The 26,661-nt window shown below is 29.0% G+C and overlaps 1 protein-coding gene across 4 annotated transcripts in view; it reads right to left on the reverse strand.

Moving 5' to 3' along the window:
* Positions 1-1,848: 1,848 nt before the first annotated feature.
* LOC143253085 (uncharacterized protein KIAA0930 homolog) overlaps positions 1,849-26,661 on the reverse strand; it is a 61,704-nt gene continuing 36,891 nt past the window's right edge. For 2 of the 4 annotated variants that reach the window (XM_076506306.1, XM_076506304.1), the window contains 5 exons: positions 24,595-24,735; positions 22,435-22,641; positions 18,239-18,404; positions 14,083-14,235; positions 1,849-5,374 (listed from right to left, as the gene is read on the reverse strand). In XM_076506306.1, the coding sequence (XP_076362421.1) occupies positions 5,334-5,374; positions 14,083-14,235; positions 18,239-18,404; positions 22,435-22,641; positions 24,595-24,735 (708 nt within the window). In that variant the 3' untranslated portion in view covers positions 1,849-5,333. Of the gene's footprint in view, positions 5,375-14,082; positions 14,236-18,213; positions 18,405-22,434; positions 22,642-24,594; positions 24,736-26,661 lie in introns of those variants that run through there. The other 2 variants (XM_076506305.1, XM_076506307.1) reach the window with 2 other exon arrangements.

Below are 26,661 nucleotides of genomic sequence, written 5' to 3' on the forward strand. Positions count from 1 at the left end.
AGAGTGACATCACAATCCCATAAACAAAAATGTAGTTGGTAAAATAAAGATGATCAAAAAGGAAGAGAATGTGTTAAAATTTCTAGGACTTGAGATTTTTACATACATAAATGCAACTATGAAAGACAAAACAAGACATACAAAGTCAATGCAAGTATGACTAGATCATTGTACCACTTTGTAGGCCTATTCAATATGAATAAGTACAGACCACAGAAGTTTATTATTCCTGGTGCTTAAATATTTGTTTATTTATGTATTTATTATTTAATTTATGCTATCATTCATTTATTCACATCATTCGAGTACATATTCATAATGTTTGTATATTTATTTATTTTCTTATTTGTGTACTTTCTTGGTAAAAACTATTTATTTATTATCTTATAGCTTTATTAGTTATTGTCAATTTATTCATTTTGATAACTACTTTTATTTTTATTCAGTTATTTAATAATGGAAAATGCAAGGAAGAAAAATGGAACACATATTACTGGGTGCCAAATGAAAAAATTCTCTTTTGTTTTACATTTGTTTTCCTTTTCAGGTAGATCTAGGAAATGATGATTATACAAGTCGAACAAATAGTTGTTGTCCAAGAATCTCATACGGTTGTCATCGCATTGTTGTATCCTTCCTCGATGCTCATAACATATCCACTGACAAAGAATATCAATGGAGCAAGAGAGGGAGCAAAATGAAAACAAGATGATATAACCTTACCATATTTAAATCAAATGACAAAAGAGCCTTAGGCTCTAAAGATGCTTCCTCAAAGTATTATTTGCATGATTAAATCTAACTGGTTTTAAAGATAAAATGCTTGTACAAAAGTTCAAAAAAATTAGCTGTAAATAAAATCAGTAGATTTAGCCAACATTTATACACTTTGTCAGCATGCTTGATTGAATGAGCCTATTACAGAAGTTGCCATTAATATTTTCTCTCTTATTACAGAACCACTGATGAAATATATCCTTCCAAAAACTTCAAAGCTTTAACACGACCAGTTGATGTTACAGATATCATTTGGTACTTTCAGGAATTTACATCAAGCAATAGTTTCAAGGGACTTATGTGGTATTTTTTTCCCCCCTGAATCAGAGGTTTCAGACTTACCAGCAACCAACTATTGAAGATATTTTGACAAGAGAGGAGTACACAAAAGACAAGAATGACAGTTTATTTTGACTCTTAAAATATCCAATTTTCCATAAAACAGCATCAGGATATCAAGGTGAAACCTGGGGTCAGAAAATGAATCCCATGTCTCTGTATTGTAAGGCTCACACCACAGCTTCAAACTGGTCTGGTAATAATGGCTTTTATCTCTTGTCATTCTCCAGGGGTTATTGTTGAAAATGCTTTTGGGATTATATGACACTGAAGGTGACAAAGCCACATAATGCATAATTCAACCCAAAACTCCACTATATCTACTTATGAAGAAGTCACTAAACTGAAAGTTCAGGAGAATGATTTGTGGCTACATCCTACTAGAACACTGAGTGGATCACCTAATGATTTTGTAAATGGTAGCACCATTATAGAAGTGAAATGTCTCTACAGTGCATGCACTAAACCATTACATGATCTTGTGGACAGAGGACATTTCTTGAGAAGAGATTCAGAAATTGAGAGTATACTAGAGTTGATTATCAGAAATCTCACAGAGTATAAATATTATCACCAGGCCCAAGATAAATTATATCTTATACCTACTTCATTTGCATAAGATAGGTTACCTAGATATAATAGTGTAAAATATCATGCATATATGTACTATATTTTCACTAAAATGTATGAAACTATTCACAAAGTATATGTTTTATGCCATTGAACACTCAGTTACAAAACCAATAAAAACTTTTATTCATCATGATTTGACATTTTTATTTATTGGCAATGACTATATTGAAAAACTTATGTATCCAAAGATATTCCGTACTCAATTGAAAATACAAACAATGTCAGGTTTGTGCTAGTATATAACAATGTGGTACCTAATTAGTATACTCACTATAATGAACATTACAAAAGTTTATCATTCATACAAATTTTAAAGGTTCCAATAGACTGGCATAGATGCTGTACAAATACAGATATAATATGCTAAGCACTTGGGAGGCTGTACTAACTGAAGTTATATGTATCTCATTTATCAACTCAATGACAATGCAACAGGCATTTGAATTTCTTGAACAAATTTTATGGAATTTCTTTAATTAGAGGATTTTTAAAGATTAACTAAGCATGCAATAACTTTGAATATTTTGGTAGAAAATGACTGATACTGATAAGAAAAATGGTCCAGAATTGAGAAAGTTGGAGAGCCCTCTCTGCACAATTCCTACCATTGGCAATGACAACAGAAGTCTCACCCTTTGTCCTGGTAAATTGATAATTGTTTAGAAATGGTGGTAAACAGAGAAACGTGGTGCAGAAAGCCATTATCTACAATCACAAGTTCTCTGGTCTTCATATGTTTCAGAACATCACTATGGTGGAATATCTCTTTGTCACTTACTGAGCCTAGATGCATGTCATGAGTAATATCATTGGATGTACTCAAATTCACAGCCTTTAGTGTATTATGCTGTTTGTAATGTGCAAATAACACACTGCTCTTCTATTTTGGATGGCATGTCACACTGTATCTCTGTGCAGTCCAAGATAATCCTGAAACTGCTAAATATCTGATCATTAAAATAACAAGTTGTGTATAGGCTATGAACATGTTAGCAGTGGATAGGTTTACAATCTGGAGGATTTTACAAGTACTCCGAAACAGACAGTGCTTGGCTTTCAAAAAGCACATTTATTCTGTGTACTTTACCTGCATAACTCTTCCTGTCTCTTCTTTAATGGTCCTATAGGAAAACTAAAAAAATTTTACAACTCTCTCTTTCACTTTGATGGTTGCATTTTGCAGCAAGACGCTATGCAATGTCTTCAGTCCTATGCAAAAATAATAGTTTCATGCACATGTTCTTTGTTTAGAACCAGCATGCATGTCATCATATGAAAGCTTTGTTATAACCTTTTAATTGTATTTATGTTGTAAACATAAATATCACTTGAGGAAAAGTGGCCTATGTTATGCTGTCAAATTACCTTACCCATGGGCATGCCTTATAAAAAATGTCTTTTACATCATTACTTTTTGTTTACTTTGCCTAATCTAACCAAAAGAGAATGCTATTTTTATATTTTAATTAATTTTATTATAATAAATAAAGAATTTATATGAAAAACAAGAAAAAGTACTTACTTGGTCCTTCTTATTTATTTCTTATGTTGACATTTAATCCAATTTTTTTATATACAAATGGTAGTAGTTAGTGCACTAAATAATTTTTATTTAATAAATAATGCACCAAAAAAAGTCACATTTCTCATTCTAAGGGAAATTCATGATCTTTTTTTAAAACATATCTTCATAAAATTAAGAACTTAAAACTTACATACTATTAAAATTTTGATTATTAGTTATGATTTTATGTTATACTAACTGGCATAACATTAATAAACAAAAGTAGATTAATTAAAATTTGAATGTAACTCACTAGAAAAACCTTGCAACTTCCACAGTAAAGGATTCCCATGGTGAAAAGTGTAATTATTGCTGAAAAGTCACCAAACATTTTCATTTTCAAAAAGCCAAAGACAGCAAAAATGTCTCACCAAAAAAATAAATAAATTTGAAAAATTATTTGTGGTAACCTCAGTTGTAATGTCTTCAATTCGCTTTATCCTCTAGTTCATCAATTGTTGCATTATTATAAGACAGCTGAAACGTTTGGTATTTCTTGCAATTTTGAAGTTTTACTTCATATACCAGAAACTATTTTGTCCCTGAAATGCCATGTATGGTATAATTAATTATTAGGATTTGAAGCTGAATAAAAATGTAATTAGAATATAAACATACCATATACCTCTTTTTTTCATTAGTGGATATCTGTAAAGATTAAGACTTTTAGTGCCAGATTTAGATGCCATAATTTGTTAAAATGATTAATGTTAAAAAGATGCAAAGTGATACTTCTTAACTGCTAATCAAATCCACCATATTATTTCATCCCATGCAATACAGGTAAAGGTATTATTCAAGTTCCATTAAGCTCACTTATTCCAGTATTTTTCACTGTTTAATTAGATAAATCTTCAATTGTTGTATTTGTGAATGGATTCCATCACAAAATTATGCTTTTATTACCTATAAAATTTATTATATTATTAAAATTTTTTGTTTATTATTATTCCTACTCTGAAGAAAACAAAAAAACAGACAACCATCAACATGTATCTACACTTCAAATGAATTAATGTTCTATCTTAGGCCTGCTTAACATAGAACAAGATACCTGGACATACACTGGTATATGGGATGATTTTCTACTGACATATGTAACATAATTTCCAAGATACATATAATTCACACAAACATGAAACTTGGTCCCAACAATTAGACAGATCTTACTTTCTTGTAATTCTATTTAAAATATCAACTCATACCAAAAGCTTTTGTGAGAAAAACTTTAAATCAACGACAATATATAGTTGATTTAATCCAGTATCTCAGTAATAATTTCATGTTGAAAGACTTTACAGAAATATTATTTTAAATTTATATTATGCAAAGTAAACTGTTTATTAAATTCTTCCACCTTGCTAATTATTTTACTGAATATTGTTAATAAAACAAAATGAAAATAATTTAAAATATTTTGAGTAGGCTATAAATAATCATCAAATAACTAAGTGAAAAAGTTGATTAAGAAAATAAAAACCTAATATTTATGATTTGAAAATTTACTATTTTACCTTAGAGTTAAAACCTTATAATGAAATAAATTTTCAAAGAGATTACAAATCACTCAGTAATATAGCATAAAAACATTCTTCATATTCTTAAAACACCAGCAAGAAAAAACCTTTTGTTACTTGAACAAATGTTTACAACTAATTTTATTTTACATATGATCTTTTAAAATGAAATGTGTTTAATGTTTAACTACACAGCTTATATTTAAACCTGACATCACTTAGAAATTATATTACTGTTCAACAAGGAAAAGTGTGAACACATTCAGATACAAAAATGAAATCTGACTGTGTGTAACTAATAAAGTTTCTGCATGAAATATTTTGAAAACATAAAATTTTCTTCAATTTGAACAATGCATGATATTAATAATGTGGCACAATAAGCGGTAACATCATAGTTTCTGGCACTGACGTTATCATACAGAAGACGGGCAGGAAGCTTCTGTTACAACCTTCATATAAAAGGGGTAGTTCCAATAAAGGATAGCAAATGTCAAGCTATACTAGGATGTCAGAACTGGTTCTTGTTTAGAGTCAAGAAGATCTGTACAAAATTAAAGAAAGAAAATAAAGGTATAGTTTTATGAATATCACATTAAAATTTTAATAGGTCAAATGTGACACTTCTCAAATTAAAGTTACTGCTAAAAACATGGGAAATAAGACAGTTGTGCTTGAAATTGTTTTTTTTTTCATTTACTACACCAAACAATGTAACAGAATGTAGATATTCAAAATATATATCTACAGTATATGTGTATATAATTGTATATACAAAGTATCCAGGACCACAATTACTTAGTTAAAGTAATCCATACACTAAAAACTAAGAATTAAATGAAAATAAACTTTATATAATATGAATAATCATTTTAAACCAATATTTTAACATAAGAGAATTAGCAAAATCAAAAATATTTCCTCTTTACTTCAAAAGCAGTAAATTTGAAGAATGTTAACAATTTACATATGCTATTGCACGTCACTGTATGTTACCCCAGTGATACCAAGGGAAAAATGTTTACCACCTATATATTTGGCTTATGGTGAATTCTTGTCCATTTGACAATTAATTTCATAACAGGTATATTTATGGTGAGAAGAACATGTCACACCCTCCACTGAGGAAAAATATTCTCATAGTTAAATTGTTGAATAATACACTGTCAAAGGAAAAAATAAAAGATCTCTACCAACAGTATCAACATCAAATGATTCATATGTGATCATTTATTGTAAAAGAATCTCATCTGTTTCAGTTTCATCACGTAATCTATTAGACATGCTAGAATCAAAATCATCTCCACCATAATCACTTAAATCTAGATCACCAACAGAATCAATTTCAATTTTATTTTACATGTCTCACTTCTATTTCTTGGCTAAACATTGTCTAAACATGTCATAAAGATCTGTATAAAATTTCTTTTCCTTATTTTTGATATAATTTTCTTCTAGACTGCTTCTAGTATTTCTTCTCTTCCTTACATGTCCATACAAGACCATTTATTTTAATTAGTAGAATGTTCTCCAATGCTGAATGTTTTAAACTAGGCTTTTGGCGAGTGATCATGTGGGTGACTAAACACTGCCTAAATGATATTATTACTGGACCATATGCAGCATACCATTTCCACTAGCATAGAATCATTTTTAAATTGCTTCCTTCTGTTTAAAAGAACACACTCATAGAGATCCATAGTTTTGACTCCATTAATGTTCTACTTAATCAATCATTCTCTTGATGTCTTAGTTTTATTAAAATTGTTCATTTTAATGTCTCATAAAAATGCTCTTCAATAAATTTAAACACTAAATTTCCCTAATGATGTTACCACAGTGTGCTAGATGTATCAAAATAATACTTTGATAAAGCACACTCTCAATTTAAGATAATTTCCATTCAAAATGAGCCTGTACAATTGGAATGACTGTAATTCTCAGTTTGTTTACAATTTTAGTAGCACAGTTTGGGAATATGTTACTGTCAGTGTCAGCCACATTCTAATGAAGAATACAGTTTCCTTTATCTGAACTAAATAATGGTGAGGGGAAGGTTTAACTAAACACAGAAAACATGAGATGTAAGACATAGAGAAATATTTAATACAGGAAGTGAGCATAGTAGTTCTAAGAGCAGCCTTAAATGTTACTATTATAATGCTGGAAGTATAGGAAACAAAACAGATGACTTTAGAATACTGATAAGAATGGAAGATTCTGATATAATGAGAAAAACTAAAAAATGTTTAAATGCAGACAGTTTTGAAGTACAGGGTTATACGTTATCTAACATGGATAGTATACTAAATTATGGAGAAGGAGTGGTAACGTGTAAAATCCGAGTTACATCATTGAAGTTGAGAACAAAGATAATGTGAAGGAGACTGAATGTATTTGGGTTCTTAATAGCAGACAAAGGGAAAAGGCTTTCAGTGGTAAGTTGTAACAGATCACCAGATGAAATTGATGAAATAAGTGAGAAACTTTACAGTGTCATAACAGTTTCAGCTGTTGAGGTTATAATTAGGGTTATTTTAATTTCAGTGATATAGACTGGGAAATATAGAGTTAATTTATGAGGGAAAACAATTTTTGAAAATTATTCAAGATGGTTTTCTTCACTAATTGGTCAAGGAATCTACTAGAGACAATGTATGTTAGACTTATTGTTATCATCTAATGTAGAAATGGTTGAAAAAGTGAAAATTGCAGAACATCAGGATGCAAGTATGGAGGATCAGAAATAATGTTATTCTAGTTACAAATTTCAAAAAAGAAAATTTGGAAGAAATACAACAAGAATTATATCTTGTGAATAGGACAACTAGGTCATTTAGACACTGATCAAATGTGAAAATGTTTTATATCTTAAGCATTCAAGTTAAACATATTCCTTAAAGAAATGGGAAGAAGCAAGTAAAAAAATCCAAACTGTCTTACAAAGAGTAGAAGAGATACAATGAAAGAAAAGCATCACAAATTTAAGAAATTTAAATTGACTGGTATGATAGATTTAGAAGACCAAGAGTGCTGGACAAACACAAAAACAGAACACCAAAAAAGCTAGGCTAACTATTTAAGAGAGAAAATTAATGATTTCTTTATATACATTACAGGTAAAGAAAATGTTATGAAAGGCTTGCACCTGATGATTATGAGATGGCTGGATTATTAAATTCTTTTTCTTCAGATTTTACTAATGGAGATTTATGCAATATTCCTTAATTTAGCAGTGTAAGACTAGAGGGAAGGCAGCTAGTAATCACCACTCACTACCAATTCTTGGGCTACCATTTACCAACGAATAGTGGGATTCACCGTAATATTATAATGTCTCCATGGCTGAAAGGACAAGCATGTTTGGTGTGATAGGGATTCAAACTTGTGACCCTTGGATTACGAGTTGAGTGCCTCAACCACCCAGCCATGCCAAGCCGAAGAGGAAGGAAAGGTTAATCATTTACTTAAATTTGCTGATGATATTAAGGTCTTAGGGTGTTGCTAGCTGTGAAGAGGATGTTGCTGCTTTACAAAATAATTTAGATCACTTTGGAAGTTGAGCAAGTAAATGGCAGATAAATTTTAATTATAATAAATGTAAGATAATGCATTTGGGTTATCATAATTTGAATTATGAGTAAAATATGGATGGGAGTAACCTTAATGATGTCAGGAAAGAAAGGTACCTTGATGTAATGGCTGATCAGTCTCTTAAGCCATTCAAACAGTGTGCTGTTACTAGTGGTAGGGCAAATAGTATTTTTGGTTATATCTACACAAATACTGAATATAAGTCTAGATAGGTTATAATTTCATTGTATAGGTCACTGATTATGCTACATTTGAAATATTATGTCCAGTCTTGGGCTCCTCACCTTAGGAAAGATGCTGAATTTTTGAAAAGAGTTTAGAGAAGGATCATTAGGATGATACTCAGGATGAAAAGAAAGCTATACGAGGAAAGGTTAAGATCTCTAAATTTGCTTTTTTTGAAAACTGAGGGTTTTAAGGTGTTTATTATTTAAATACTTTTAATTTAGTAGACAGAACAGCCTGGATAGATCATTGTTATGTTATGCTTTAAGCAAAGTACTTTTAAGATGTTGGCAATCTGATTTTATTTTCAGTTCACGTTTGAACTGTCTCAAATGATTTTTGTAGTATGCATATGAAGTTTTCCATTAAGTTTTGGTATCTGATAGCATAAAATGTTTTCTTTTTCAAACTACACAGACATAATAGAACATACTTCTTAGTACATCTTTGCACAATCAACATTTTCACAGAAAAGTCTTTTTTTTTTCTTCTTCTTCGGAGTCCATGAAATTTCGCTGATAAGAGTCTTTCATTGTAACTGACAAGGGACTTTTCCATCGCTCAAGTAAGAATTACCCAGTTTCTTAGTTAATATTTTATGTGTTGCAACAAATCATTGCTATGCACTTTGAGAAAATTAAAATGCTGCAAAACACTTTCACCAGAAATTGTTTCAAAGTGCCTTTTGAACTTTCCAGTTTGTTTGAATGTAGTTTGTAGTTTTCATGAGGTCTTTTACATAAGTAAATAATTTAGAAACATTATCTTTCAATGGAAATTAAATTCTATGGAAAATTCAATGAACGCCTGGAAGCTAAAGGCAATTATTCTTTTTTTCAATTTTGTTAGCAATTTAATGTAAATTCCAGTATTAACAGAGGGTGTAACAGCTGTAATTGAAACTAGCAGGTGAGTGTATTTCTTTGCTAGTATTGAAATCTTTCCATCAACTCTAAATAAATCATCAATTCTCACGTTTAGATTACTTGCATCTGCATCACCAAAGCTATCAGTGTCCTGTAAGGCAACACAGAATTAAACTAATATACCTTGCTTGACTGTTCTAATGAGAACTGGTTCTTTTTCAGAGGTAGCTTTTCTTGCCTGACTTCTATCAATAAGTGCTGCAAAAGTGCTTGCTAAACAGAAAGTTACTGCTACTTTATCATGAATGGTTACTGGAATAATATTAATAAATTCTTTTTCTCTATTGGCATTATCAAAATTTGTTATCAGTTTTACTACATTTTGCACTTTAACTCTTTTGTTACAGACTTTGTCAAATAGACAAAATGTAATTGGTTTTGGTTTATTTGAAAGTTTGTGGAAAGCTACATGAGGGATATCTGTGCTAGCTTGTCCCTAATTTAGAGGTGAAAGACTAAAAGGAAGGCAGCTAGTCATCACCATTAACTGCCAACTCTTGAGCTACTTTTTTACCAATGAATAATGGAAATGACCATCATATGATAATGCCTCCCACAGTGAACATTTTCGGTGAGAAGCAGATTTGAACCAATGACAAGCAGAGTGAGAGTCAAGTGCCCTTACCATCTGGCTATGCCAGGCTGACCAAGTTTGTAACCATGACTGTACTCATTACAGTTTCTATAGTAGAACTTTTAATACAGTAAATATATCTTCATAAACTTTGGCAGGCTTTTAGTTAACATACATGCATTTTTTTTTGTACATGCAAAAAAATGAATATTCAAATCAAGTATTTCACTACAAACGTCTCAATAAATATATGAAGTCAAACTTTTGACTGCTTCAAGAATAAAGTGACATTTAAGATCAAAAATACTTTTTCTCATCTGAAAAATCTCAAAATTCATTTACATAATCTTTGAAACCTCCTAAATAAATATAAAACTTTTTGTCAGTAAAACTTTATAACTGACTGACCACTCCATCAACAAACAGAAATACAAAATAAATCTAAATTACCCATTTTTTTCTTTCTAGAATGGCTTCATATTACAAGATGAAACTACATTTGTTTACCCTAACTAGTTTAACTCTCATAGCAGTAAACATTTGTTAATACAAATTTTTTTCCACTCATTGTCTTCTGAATCATGTATAGCTAATATTCCTACCACAAACATTGAATATCACTTAGCGAACATGCAGCTCACATTATCCCATCAAATTGTATAAAACACGGGTTATTCACAAGAATTTTATGAAAAAATGTGTATTTACATTTTAGTTGCTTTTATGTCACTAATTAAAAAAGAATGCATGTGAAAAACAAGATATACAAACTTCCCTGGGTCTTCTTTTCTTTTTCTGTCAATTGTTGATGAAATTTCAGTGTACTTTTTTTATAGTGATGGTACCTCTCCACTAAATAATTTTATATTTAATTAAATAATACAACAAAGATCACAGAATAATACCAAGCAAAAATCAGTGTCCTATAACTACCACAAATATTCTAGATTTCTAACTATGCAACAAGAGCTGTTAAAAATCCAGCTAAGATTGTCCACATATTTTCCAAGGAAATAAAGTAGACAACTGCCCATACAGGAAACAATGTATTATAATATATCATTTGAGAGATTAAAACTTTGATTTTTTATTAGTTATAAATAACAGAGTATTTGAGATGTAAACATGGGTTTGATTTTCTAGTTTGCAGTTCTGTAAACAAACAAGACCGAAGGTGATAAAAATTATGTTTTGTTTAAGTGATGACAACATTATAATGAGTAATTTATGTTAAATTTTGAGCTTTTTGAGGAAGTTGGTAAATAATTTAGATTAGAAGCTACATTATGATGCCAAGTTTATTTGTGTGCCATGATAATAAAGTAATTTTAACAAATTTTGAACATAATTCAGTGAAACCATGCCGCACAGTTGAAACATGAGTAAACGGATGCCCATAGGGAGAATATTAAATAGAGACAACAAAGGCTATCCATCCAGAGCAAGCAAATAAACTGTTTTAAGAAGTTTTCTGTGTGCCTTCTTAACTTGTGCATGAAGAGCTACATTTATCCGACGTTGAAAAGGGATGCTAGAAGCAAAAGGACCATCACTAGCATTGGTGGAGGGAAGTTTTATCATCTTCAGGCAACTTTTCAGTCTTAAAAGCACAAATGTACATACATTTAAATTTTGCATACTATGCATTGTAACAAAAAAGTTAATAGAAACAGCAAAATTTGATATAAGAGAATAAATGGACAGTAGAAACTATGTAAAAGATAACTCCAGTGACTGATAACAAAAATTAATCAAAGACAACATATGTATAGGTTTATCAATTTACAAAAAATAACAAAATAATAATCAATGAACACATAATGTTGTGCACGAAGCACAAACATTTAATTATGTTTAAATTTGTACTTATATGTAATAAAGGCCACAAATTCAGTTCTCTAATTATCTTAGTACTTGCTCACTCGACATAAAGTTAACAATAACAAAATCTAAAGTTCACAGTAACTTGAAAATCAGGTAAAGTGCATATAATTAATTAACTGAGGTCTTGGCCAGTGACTTGTAAATGCAGACAAATTCAATTACAATTTTAATGTAAAATAAGCCTAATGAAATTGATGTATGTGTATAACATAATAAAAACTGTTTTTTCTCTGCTCTGTGTAGATGTTTGCAATTTGCATAAAAGCAGAGGCCAATACAAGAAATGTTTGAATTTACCTTTGAATCAAAGGTAATATTATAAAATACCAACTGTAAAATATACATAGATGATGATACAGGCCGTAGGTACATGTAGTGGTGGATAAACAACGAATTTAATTATAAATTTGAGTACAAAAGCAGAATAGAATATATACAAATATCTATGTATGTGTGTCTTTGAATTAAAATGATGATTAACAGTGTATTTTCATATTTATACATGACACTAAATTCATAACAAAATACACTGTTAATCCCCACTTGTTCAAAACTTACTGATTGCACCATTTCACTTTCTTTTTACCCTCTTGCTGCACTAAATTTTTGTTATGAGGTTTATTCCTTAGGTGTCCTTTGAATAAAAAATCCAATTTCTTCACCAACATTCTATTTGCTAAATCTTGACAACAAAACAACTTTACTGGTTAAACTGAGATGGGTTTACAATTGTAAGTAAAACCATAATTGAACTATGACTATCTCTGATTAATATGATAACCACTGCAGCTTCTTATCATACAAAAACCTGAAGCAGTTCATCCCATCCAACCAATGTCCAGATAAAATTTGTTAAAACTTTTCCTGTCGTTCTGAATTTTCTAATAATAGTAATCAATTTTGTAAGTTAAACCTTTAATATATTGACTTAATTTTTCAGTTACAATTACTAGAGATCTTTATTATACAACAGTATAGTCTGAAAATTAGTATTACTGTGTTTGTAAGGTCACAAGTCTAGACCAATTAAAATTAAAGAACCAGAGTGTCATAACAACCAATAAGGTCACACAAAGTTATCAGTGAACTTGTCATGTGTAAACAAACAGCAGCTGAATTACATGGAAAGCAAGCACTATAATTAACTTGATGATGGTATCAAAACCCATTTTATAAACTCATATGAGTGTCGATGCATAGAACCTATCAAACATGAAAGCCTGAATCTAGAATCTGAATCATTAAGAAATGGTATATTTTTGTAATAGGGGAAATTTCACCCATGTTATTAAATTATTTTACATATAACTAATGCAGGTTGGGCATTAATCATCACAACCTATCATATAATTGATAGCAATAATACTCTGGAACTGCAATGTTTGTAGTAAAAACTATTATTTTTAAGCAGAAGTAAATTGTTTTACCAAAGTTAGATAACTAAAGACAAATAAATATAAATGAAATAAATAAATATACCATAGCAACAGAAACTACATTACTGACAACTGATCTTTTTTAATGCATTTTTTCTGTGATAGTAATTTATAAGACTCAAAAGAATAGTTCAACATAACAACAGCATAAATTCAAGTTTCATAACATTAAAACTTTCTTGTCTAAAGTAAACAAATAGTTAAATTAGATGTTTTTAAAAGATAACAAAACATGATTGTTTCAGTTGATACTTAAAAAAGTGCCTTAAAAATATAACTTGAGATCTGATTAACAGAAATGAAATGAAATATTGAAACAGTGTATAATTAAATCAAAAGCATCTGTAAAATAAAATAAAAAAAATCATGACATAATAAAAAATTACTTACAAAGGAAACTAATAAACTTCTTAAAGAACTCAGCTTATCAAACTTATTATTATGGACATATGCCTGTAAATAGTATGATCAAAACACTGCATTAACCAGACATTCTCATGTAACAAACAATGGTTCAGACTCTTTAACTTCTAACAAAAAAATAAGCAATGTGTAAAGTGTAAGGGCAACACACTGAATTTGTAAAATTATTAAAACAAGACAATATCAATACTTCCAACTATGTGATGCCATGGTAAAGTCACAAAAGTGAGGTAAGCATAAAGAGCTGGAGAACTGTCTTGACCAGAATCCTTCCAGAAATGATAGGCCTGTCCAAATCCTTTTTTTTTTGTCCACAGCTTGTTATAAGTAGTGTCATCCAGTTCTACATACCATTAAAAAAATCAAACACTATAGGAATAAATTCAAAACACACACAGGGAAGAAAATGTAAATAAATTTTGTTTGTTTGTAATTAACCATAAAGCTACAGAATGGGCTATTTGTTCTGTGCCCACCATAAGTATATAATTGCTACCTGAAAGTAACGTAACTATACAACACTTGCTAAATTTTTTGAAATATGTAAAGTGTGATTTAAAAATTAAATGTCTCACCGGTTTTAGATTTAATTGGTCTTTTGTTTTTTTTCTGCAAGCAAATGTTTATTTTATCATTCTGAATAATGTTACACAAACTTGAGATTGCAGAATTTAAACAAGATATTGAACACCCTTGGGAAACTTTATGATGAGCATATGCAAGAACTGTTCTACTAAAGCAAAAAAATTATGTGACAAGTCAAACAAAACTGCAAGAAGTACAAATTAAAATAAAATGTAAAAAGATTAAATATATAATATAAATATTCAAATAAAAACACACAGTAATCAGTACAGCAACAAAGGCAAAAAGGTAATGTGCTGGAAAAGAAGATGAATAAAACAGAAAAACTAGCTCTATGCTCTATACATATTCAGTAAGTAAATAAAAACATATTAAAAAGAAATTCTTTAACATTTAAAAAACAGCATAGACAACATAGAAGTTGAAATTATTCTACACCCACTTGATTTTTTAGGAGAAAAAAAGAGATGCAAAAGGGGATATTTAAGTTGCTACAAGGATCAAATGCTGAAATTTGTGATTCTAAACATATTAAGCTTATTATTAGCCACCAAGAAACAACTGTTGGCTAAATTAGTTCAGAAATTATGTACTTTAATAATTCATATTGCACATATATATATATTCAAGTGCTTAATGAGAATATTTAAATATTACATAAAATTCCCCAAATTAATTATGTATCATTTACTGGCAACAGATAAAATGATTTGCAAAAATCACTATATCATCAAATATACATACAATAAAAGGGGGAAAATAATAGTTTAGGAGAAGTAGAGTGTACAAGGCTTAAGATTATTAGAGACATGCTCAGAGTAGCAGATGGGCTAGTTAAATCTGGTGTATAGTTTTCAGAGTAAAGGTGAATTTTATACTACAAATGCAATCCATTCAAGTAGATTCAGTAGTAGAATGTCTGAAGAAGGTCTACAGAAATTTTATAAAAGATAGTTTAAACTAAGCTTCTATAGCTGTGAGGAAATTGAAGTTCATAAAATATTTCAAAATGATAACAATTTTAAGAGAGGTGACAAAATGCTTCTATACATAAAATTTTGATTAGCTACAGCTTGTTAGGCTAAAGACATCAAAAGTATTTTCAAGAGGGTTAAATTTGTGTATTTTACATTCAGGGGTTTCAAAGTTAGAAAACTTTTAATTTCCAACTGTTACAAACCAACTGATCAAACATATCATGTTAATGAGGAATTGTATAATGAGATCAGAGCTGTTATTAACACAGACAATCCTGAAATAATGAAAGGGGACTTGACACATGCTGATCGGGATAAAATATAATAGTATTGAGAAAGAAAAACTACTTGAAGTTATTTGTAGTGGTTTTCTACATCAAATAGTCATGGTACAAATCATGAAATGAAAAATGTGGTTACAAGAGTTAATATATAATTAGGTTTGATGTTTTACTACATTTAGATCAAGAAAAGTTAAATTTTAGTGCCTAATTTTCAGAAAGCCAATTTTGAGATCATCAAAAAAAATTTATTATTAATGAATTGGGTTAATGAGTTAAAAATAAAATGTGAAAAAGATAAGGAAATTTTTATAAATAAATTCCTTTTAATTCAAGATAGTATGTATCTCAAAAGATAGGCAAAAAAAATTAAACTGAATTAGCTTAATAAGAAAATAAAGGAGAATATCAAAATTAAATAAGTTTCAGAAGTTTAAAATGACAAATAGGATGCAAAGCTTACAGAAATATAGGAAAGCTAAAAGTATGACTGGAAGAGAAATTAGAAAATCAAAAAGAAGTTTAGAAGAAACAACTTATTGAAGATTATGGGATGACTAAGTTTTCAAATGTTTCATTCTCTTGTGTTTTTATAACAAAGTATAACAGCAATATTCTTAATTCTAAACATATTTTGTGAAATACTGGAGTTAACCTGAATCATATACATATTAAGTTTTTGATAAAGTAGAATAATTCAGAGTTTTTAAAAAATGAGGAAGGCACAAGGACCAAATAATGTTTTACCCACGGTTTAAGAGTAAGTCGAGTATCGGATATATGATATAATATATTTGAGAATAGAAAAATTGTTAATGTTACTCCTATTTTTACAGAAAGTGATAACAGCTGGCCAGGAAACTACAAGCTAATTATTTTTACTTTTTTAATAGCAAAATTCTACAATCACATAAAAAGTTTATGCAAAATCATTTAGTGATATATGGTATAAAAGAGACAGTACAGATTCACTAAAGGAAAATTCTGCCTTATTACTATTTTTGAGAATTTTACTTGTTACCTGAATCATTACTAGAATACAACCAAGTTGAACTTTTATTACTAGTTGTGTTCCTCAAATATCTGTTCTTTGGTCTTTATCTTTTATTAAGTAATACTAATGATAGAGGAATAATTTGTAAATTAGTCAAATCTGGTGAGAATTGGAATCCTTTCAATAATATGACTAAATAAAAAGATAATGGTAGAGTGGATAAATCATTCAAACCATCAAGGCTATGCTTTGTAGAATGTAATATTTGCTGATTACAAATCAGACAGAAGTACTTATCACTCAACACATAAATTTTGTCACCTACTCTAAGAAATAATAATGATTTATTGGCAAAATTTTGAAGAGGGTTAATGGAGAGATTTCAGAATGGAAGGGATATCTTAATGACTTTTTCTTTTCTTGTAAAAACAGAAGGGTGAGATCTGATGTGGCTGAAGCTTACAAGATTATCCATAGGATTGATAGGATATAGGTCTTTGATTTTCTTCCTGCTAAACTCTGAAAACAAAAAGTTAAGATACAAGTTTAAGATTTGGAGAAATATTATGCTTCTGTTAAGACAGTTTTAATTTTCCAAGAGAGTGACTGACTTGTGGAATAAGATTTTAATTGATAGTGCTGAAAGCTAGAACCTTTCAAAAGCTTAATAAAGGAATTAATAAGTTTATAAAAAAAACAGAGTAGGTTTGACTTATACTTTGGGAAGGTGAGTATACACAAATAGCCTTGAAGGATCAAACTGTTTTCCATATGTTTTGTTCATAAACATTCTAGGTAATATTGATTTTACAAATTATAATGTATGTTACATAATATCTTTAGGTCCCCTGCTTCAATCAATAATATACAAATACATATCATACAGAAAGAAAACACTTGAACATTTTTCTAATAGAACCTAATAGTCATACACAAAAACACACGTGTGTGTGTGTGCTATTGAAACCTCAGCATACCCAAAAGTTTTATATGATTGTTTGAACTATTGAATTATCTGTTGTTCAAAGTTGCCAACAAAACATAGCAATATCTGCATAAACAAATCACAATTTTAGGATTAAAAAATCAAGGAAGGAATTCTTTCCCTAACTGGAAACATACTTTAAGGCATGATGACAGGGTATGAAGTCAAGTTTAAGCAGTAGTTTTGATACAGAAAAAGAGCTTGTAGCATGAACAAATTTATTCTGATAAGAAAACAGTTTCCCTTATCAGTGGTCATCCTTTTCTGTGCTTGTAAATGTACGGAAATTATTGAGATAATAAAGTTAAACTTAGGAAATTTTTACAAATAAATTTCTTTTGGTTGAAGATGATATAATGAAAGAGAATATCACAAATAAATAAGTTTAAATTGACAAAGAAATGTTAAATTTGGAAGAATGACAAACGACTTTTAGTTCATTACCATTGTGTAGATTCTGTGCTTTAAATAAAAAGACAATTAGGTTTCTGTTACTCACACAACAATTTATTTTAATATCCTACCATCTTGTAGACCTCCTGCTTCAAATTCATTACCTCCATTATCAAAAGAACCAACTCTTTCACTGTCCGAGAAGGACTTTTTGATTTCTTTGGTTCTCCAACCATGAACAAAATTATTCAGATTTGAAATGGGATCAGACATCCTTCTTTGGAGATACGGCTTCCTCTGCAAGTGTATAAAATTAACTCTTTCAATATGAGGTTGGTCCTAGGGACAAACCACAGGACCATTCTTAATTGTTTATGGTATTAATATTATAATATTTAATACATTGTGTGTAGCAGAATTTTAGTAAACATTATAAGTATTTTATGCACAAAAAAGTAGTTTTTTAACCTTGCAATGGGTAATGAATCAAAAACCATGTCTCTGCATTTGTTGACTTGCATTCAAAATTTTATTGGACTACTATTTGATGAATTTACATCAATAAGTTTGGAATCAAACTGTAAATTACAATTCAAACTTTAATATTATATATGAGTTAATTTCTTAACATAACAGTAAATATGAAAAAAAACATTTAAATATATTTTAGTGAGTCATGTGGTATGTTGGATGTAGCACTGTTTAAAATTAGATGTTTGTGATATTAAAATACTAAGTCCATAATTTTGTACAAATTAGGAACCCATATCATTAATATTGACAACTAAGAATATAAAATAAGAACCTTATACCTTTTTACTTTGCTGAGATATGGCTTATGTTCTGAATCAAGCAGTGTCCCCATTCAACTCTCCATTTTCAGAAACAGTCCCTTATATGCACTTACTTCATTATAAGACATGTTACTAACCAATCAACAGCTTAAAATGTCTCCAGAATGTTTTTTTCTGCCACGTTAATCTTTGAAAAAGCTTCCACGTTCTTTCAATTTAAGATTTCAGTGAGGTAGGTGTATCTTTAGACTGTTTGAAATTTTATAAAATCATATTTTATAAAATCTAAATAAATCTTAGTTAGTTAGCTTAATAAATTAGTGAAATTCTTGGGATCAGTGTAATTATTTATCATTTTTTGGTTATCCAACTGTATATAAAAACAACAACAAAAAAATTGTTTGATATTCTCCAGGTGTGAAATTTTAAAGGCTTAGCAACCTATGTCCAACAGCGACCAAGTTTAGAGGTCATAGTGAAAAGAGAAAATAGTTTGCTTTACTTCTTGATTTCTTCTAGCATGAAAAAAGTATAATTTATATTTATTTCCTAATTTTTTATGATGATTACAAGGTTGGTCAAGTGGCAGACCCCACAGAGTTAAAGTATGGAAAATAACATAAAATGTAGTGTATTATTGAAAACAAACATATGAAATGTATTTAGAAGGTTTTAGAGATTATAAAAATAAGATATGAGATTTCTGGGATGAAGAATAGTTTTTTAATCATAGCATGAAATTACTTTCCACTCAGACTAGTGACAAAAAAAGAATTTTTTCAAACATTTCTTTAGTAGATATATTTTATTTAATAAAATCTGACTTTTTGTATACAAAATACTTCTAATTTTTCCTAAGAGCCCATTAAATTTTGTGAAAATACACATACTGTATCAAAAGTTATAGTGTAAATACTTAATGTGTAGATGAACTTGGGTTTATTATACTGAGCCCGTAGTGAAATTGTTTCTTAAAAAAGTATTTTTACTAAAGATAAGTCTATGAATATATCTGTTTTGATTAGTCCATGTGCAAAGCTATTTTCATGTTAACAATAATAATACTTTTCTTATGAAAATTCTACAATTTCCTTTGTGTAATCTTTAAAACCACCTAAATACAAAACAAATACTTTATTATTTTCTCTATCTTATGTACTACATTAGTCATTTGACAGAACTTGTAACATACAAAAAATTTTTTAAAATATAAATTACCCTTTCTTTTATTTCTAGAATGACTTCAAACTGTAACATGAAACTACATATGTTTATCCTAAGTAGCTTTAAACTCATAACAGTATATATCTACTTGTAATTAAATTTTATTATTTTACTGCCTTTAAACCATATCTAACTATGTCTCATGGTATAACTTGTGCCATTAGAAGTTTTAAATAATTTGGAGAACATGGTGATCATCTTATGCTACTGAATTACATTACCCATAAACTGCTGGTGTGTGTGCCTCATGAAACATTTTTATTATATGATTTATTTTACCTAATATAACCTTAACTGACCTGCAAAGATCCCTATTTTCATATTTTAGTTACTTTTATAATAATAAATACAGAATAAACATGAAAACGATGAAATAAAGTGCTTAACTGAATCTTCTTGTTTCTTGTTGACAATTACACTTAACTCCACTTTCTTTTTCCTCTTATATATCAGGTAGTAATGCATTAAATGATTTTTATTTAATTAAATAATGCACCAAAAAATATAGAATAGCAATATGCAAAGAGTAGACAATTCTTTCTCACTATTACAATTCATCTGGCTTTCTAACTGTGTGACAAGAGTTGTTAAAAATTAATCCAAACTAATCATTATCTTTCACATGCTTGCACTAACAGTGAAATTGATAATTCTTCATTCAAGAAAACACTATAATATAATAGGTCATTGGTTATAAGTAATATATAATTAAACATAACATAGAATTATTAACAAATTCTGAAAAAAAGGATTGTAACAGGTGGGTTTGGCAAAAGGGGTGTGATTTTCTACTTGATGGCTTTTTAAGCAAATAAAATTGAGGGCTATAAACATAATGGTTTGTCTGAACACTGATAATTATATAGCAATTAAAGAAGAGGGGATGCTTAGAGAAAATGTGTTTCATGTGACATACTGGGGCATGGGGGGGATTCACAATTTTTTAAAATATTGCCTCATAAATTTAAGAACTTATATACTATTAAAATATGGATTATCAGCTAATATTTTATGCTATACCAATTGGTATAACTGAAATAAAAAGTAGTTTAATAAACTTTTGAATGTAAGTCACTAAGACCTCAAGACTTGCAGTAAATAATACCCAGGCAGATACGGTTAAACAAACTGAATAAAATTTTTAAAATTACTGAAGAGTATCTAGTTTTGGCTTAGAAAATTAATATAATTTTGTTCACTTTCTCCATCATCTTTTATGTCATTTAGTTTCAAAGATTTGTTGTGAGACAGTGTGTTAAAAAAATGTTAAAAATATATTTTTCATCTTTGAATTCAATTTTTAATTGTTGATCAAAACGTTCCATTTTATACATTAAGACAATTTAAACTTACTGATATTCATTAACATATTTCTTTTAATACTTTATTTTGTTGATTGAAGTAGTAACTACTTTCAATAAATCATAAAATATACCCATAATCTGACAAATATCTGTTGGTGTACTAAGATTTAGCTTTTCAAAATGGTGTCAGGTTGGCCAAGGTAAAAATATTTTGGGTCAAAATCACTTTATGTCTAATAAATAGGCTATTTTCAATAAATTGTATGATATTTTAGTTGTGTTGCTTGAATGCAATAAACTTAGCAACAATACTCAATAAATAAGGGCTTGAGTTACTGAAATAATCTGCTGTCACTGCCAAACTCTTGAAGCCTAAAGATTTACCTGATATCTTGTCATATTTAGAAACTGCCATAACAACAAATAATGGTTAACTGTATTATGAAGGGATGATAGTTTTTAAAAATTTTCTCTGTAAATTACATCAAAATAAATGTCAGAAAACGATAAAATATCAATTCCAAAATTCTGGAAGTAAGCACTCATTTTCCATCAAGGCAATGATTCTAAGTAGGTACTAAATGTGATGAAGATACATCTTTATAAAGCAGGAGGGTGACAGGACACTTACAACCATAACATGGGACAAAATCTCAATAAAAACATTCCTGAAATTGGATAGGTTTATTTTTAAAACTGAGAAACAGTGAAACCAAACAATCTGGCAGTACTGTGAAGAATAATACAGGAAAAATATTATACAATTGTACATTTATAAATGTTATAACAGCATGAAAAGAAAGTGTAATGTTCCGTATAGAATAAAAATATGTACAAGTACTGGTGCATTATTTTATTATGTCCTTGGAGTTTCTATGTTTTGTACGATTAATAAATATGCTATCTAGTTACCATTACTCATTCTTTGCAATTTCTATAAGTGTATCACTAGTGCATTTCTAAGCTTTTTCCTGTTAATGAATATTTCAAATACTTTTAACTCACCTCTAAATAATCACATTCACAGTTTTCTGTTAATGAAAAACATGGTTCTGACATATATGAATCAGCTCCTGTTCCTTTCACTCTTGTAACTGCCATTTCAGCATGACCTTTACCTTGTGGGCCTCTCATCCGTACAAATTCCATTCTCTGATGGCCTTGATACCATCCTGTAAACATTCTTTGAATCATTTTCATTGTTATGCTAGCCTGGACAAAACAGAAGAAGCAATATTACACAAAAAATGACATTATACTCTCTGGTATCTCTAAGTCTTAAACTACTGAAAAACTTAGTACTTAAATGTATATTATACAATTTATCAGATAGCATACTGATTTTGCTATGGCAAAATATAAGGTAATAAAAAATAACAAAGACCAATTTCATTCTCAGTTGTCTGTTCATTAAATTACGATACTTTCTTTTCTGTAACTCTTACTTTAAAATTTATAAAATGCTATACACACAGTCTAACTTCCTTGTGAATGAATTAAACACTGGTTAGAAGCAACAAATTGAATTTATGCACTCTTAACTTAGCCACAACCACATGTGCATGGGGTTGGTCCAATATTGAAGAATTAATATTAACTATATAGCTCCAAACTTTCTACATGTAGTTTTCCAAAATTAGGCAAGTTTTTAATGAAGATGAAAAGTCTGTTCTACACAGAAAATTAAATTTTTAATTAAATATTTTTACTACAGATTTGAATTTACAAAGTCAGCCTGACTCAAACTTTGACAAGTGTGACTGCAAAGTTGTTTTCATTTAAGAGTAGAAGTACTTTTTTAATCTTAAAAGTTTCAAATTTCATTTATATAACCACCTTTAGAACCTTCTAAATGAATACAAGTTTTTCAGTAAATATTTACCACTTTGTCTCTTATTTACTCTATGCTAACAGTAACTGTGGCAAAATAATCTGTAACAAAAGTTTAAAAAAATGAAATAAAATTGAAAGTACATTTTTATCTACAATGTCTGCACATTTTAAAACCGAATTACAATTATTTATATGGTTTAGGCCTCTAACCTATTTACAAACCCTATAATTTAATTTTATTGTTTTATTGCTCTTTGAGCCAAAACTAAGTACTAAACTAACAACAAAGCAATAAATCATCTGGAAAGTACACATTTCACATTATGGTAAACAGAGCATCAAAATGAGCAACATGCATGCATATCTCATGGAGAAATTTACTATTTAACTTTTTGCCTTTTAATCTTCCTTATCCAACCAATAAAGTTTCTAGTTTTTACATTTTAGTTACTTTTATAAAGAACCACTATCTTAATTTATTATAAAAAAGAAAGTACTTAAACAATAAAGATTCAGTTCAAATAACACTTTAATAAAACTTTTAGTACTGACTGATAAGGCTGTATACATATAAAAATAGAAAAAAAACACACATGATAGGTCTATAAGGAAAAGAAAGTAACTCAAAAATTTCCTGTTTGTAAGTATTATTATTATTCTCTTCCTAGTCTGCAACAAATATGATTTCCTACATTGCACCTAAACCTTTTGTAGAATACTAAATAAGATACTGCATAAGACATAAGGGTACTGAAATGTTAATTTGCTTTTCTTATATTTTACATACTCTAAAAAAACTTTATAATTCTAATTCCAGTGTAAACAATGTTATCATTATCTCTTAAAGTCTGCTTTCTTACATATATGTGGTGTCCCTATAAAAATTGAAATATCTAAAATTGGCAGTTTGGAGCAAAGGAGTGCCCCATAATACAGAAAAGCAAAGACTGAGAAACTGTTTAAATATTTCCTTCAGAAATTAAGAAATTAAAACTTGTATTAACATTTGAATCAAACTATGCTTTAACTCTTAAACAGCAGCCATCATCAATTGATGCTGCTACCTACAACATTCTTGCTGTTTAAAGGTTAATAACAAGTTTATTGACATGCACTGATAAAAAGTTGTTTAATTATATCTTTAATATAAACATTTGTGATTTGCATATATTGACCTTCATCCATGTACATATCAGTAAATAATGTTGTCTTTACTTATAAAATGACAAGTCCTACACAGTTCCTTATTTCAAATATACAAGATCCACAAGGTAAACATTTATATACATAATACATTTTTCTTATGAGAATAAAAAATAAAAATTTACTTACTCTTGAATCATGAACTCTTTTCAAGGCTTCATAGCAAATTGATCCAAGAAACAGTACACCTTGAATAACACCATCCTTGTCTGTGGCAACTAACTCTACACATACCATCTGACCATTTCTGACAATAATATCTTGAAATACCTAAAATAATGTTAAAAAACAGACATACAAAAGGAAACATCTTTGAGCTTCCAAGTATTCTTTGAAAGAGACTGTTTCACAAATACAGTCTCTCCACCCTTGACAATATTTTAATATACTGAAAGAAGTAATACCCAAGTTATATTGTACAGTTATAAGCAAATAAAGACATCTCCTGTTAAAGTTCATTACCTTCAACCTGTTACATATTTCAAGTTGTAAAAATTCCTTAAAGTTATTGAAAGTTTGATATAAAAGAGTAGCATTATGAAAAAAACAACAGCTAATTGTATATTTAAAGCTCTGGAGTTGTACAGACACATTACAATGTATATCCAGCATGAAGCAATTACTTTTACAAGTATTTCAAAAAGAACTGTTTTTTTTGTACTTTTAGCAAAGTTACACAAAGGTTCTATGAATTAGTCATCCCTAATTTCACATTGAAAGACTAGAGGAAATGCAGCTAGACATCATTACCTACCACCAACTAAATAATTCTCTTATAGCTGAAAGGACAAGCATGTATGGTGGGACAGGGATTCAAATCCACAAAAAAATAACTGGAAAGATGAGTGATCAAAAGTGAATATCAGAGTTAGTAACGAAGAACTATCTTACTGACATACAAAAATATTTTTTTTTTTACATCAGTTTCAGGTTAATGAAGTCAACAGAAACAAAATGACAAACATTTACATATTATCCACAGTGGTAGCTGTTGTGGATAAATAAGATTTTTGTATATGCAAATAAAATTGAAAAATGTCAGTTTCATATGCTTAACCACTCAATATAAGAGAATTTCATATAGATAATAACTCAATTTAAATATTTTAATTTTTTATAGTATTACTTCAGAAAAAGAAAGAAATCAACAATCCAAAAAGTATTTAAAAAAACTGAAGTTTCCTGATAATGTACCATACTTTTAAGTCTTCTGTTTTAAATATTCAAACTAGTTTTTAACAGAGAAATATCTTCATACTATACTTCATGACATATCAAGATGTCCAAGCAATATAAATTCAGAAGTGGTTGACATACAGAAGTCAAATGTCAATAAACAAAAATAATCATGATGGGGAAAAAAAAATACAGTATGATGGAGACAAACTATGTATGAAGAGTTTTCATGTAGAAAACTCTATTTTACTCTTCTTATATGTTGTGAAACAAATTTTATAAGGCAATACTTTTAGAGATATGAAGGTTATTTGAATGACCACTTTACCATTTCACACACCTTGGTCTTTTTTTTTTTTTTCTTGTGTTGTAGTTATTGTTACTGTTTTTTTGTTTTTGTTTTTATTTGTTTCTTATTTTCTGTACAAGCATTTCAATCTTGACTAAGGGAGTAATTTATTGTTGATTTGAATGTTTTAGCTAATTCAAAGAAATAAATCTCAGTTGCAACATGTACCCAGTTAATAAGAAATATTTTCTCATTTAGCCACTAGTATCAACCCCAAAAGTATTTTCCAGATGAAAGAAAATTCATTTATTAAGTTATAGAACAAGTAACGAGAACAAAATAAAGTCACACACAAACACACTTCTTCAATAATCCAAATTCACATCTCATATCACATTTACAGTAAAATGTCATTTAACCTCATTGTGCTCACTTAGGATTCTTAACATTTCACCCATACATTTCAACTCTTTCTCAACTTAGATTACTTAATTTTTAATATCATAGAGTACTATATAAAGATGTCTGTCTTATACAAACTAGTTTGAACACTCAGCAGTGTGAATTTGGCATTATGATGAAATAAGAAAAGAATTCCATTTCTTTTCCTTTCTTATTTTATCTTCTAAAAAAATGAAATTATTTTAGAATTAGGGTAACACGTGCTACAAAAACTTTTTATTCTCATCTTACTCGTTTATACAAAAATCTTTGGAATGAATGTAAATGTT

Source organism: Tachypleus tridentatus, chromosome 6 (genome assembly GCF_004210375.1).
Source record: "Tachypleus tridentatus isolate NWPU-2018 chromosome 6, ASM421037v1, whole genome shotgun sequence".
NCBI classification, from domain to species: Eukaryota; Metazoa; Arthropoda; class Merostomata; order Xiphosura; family Limulidae; genus Tachypleus; species Tachypleus tridentatus.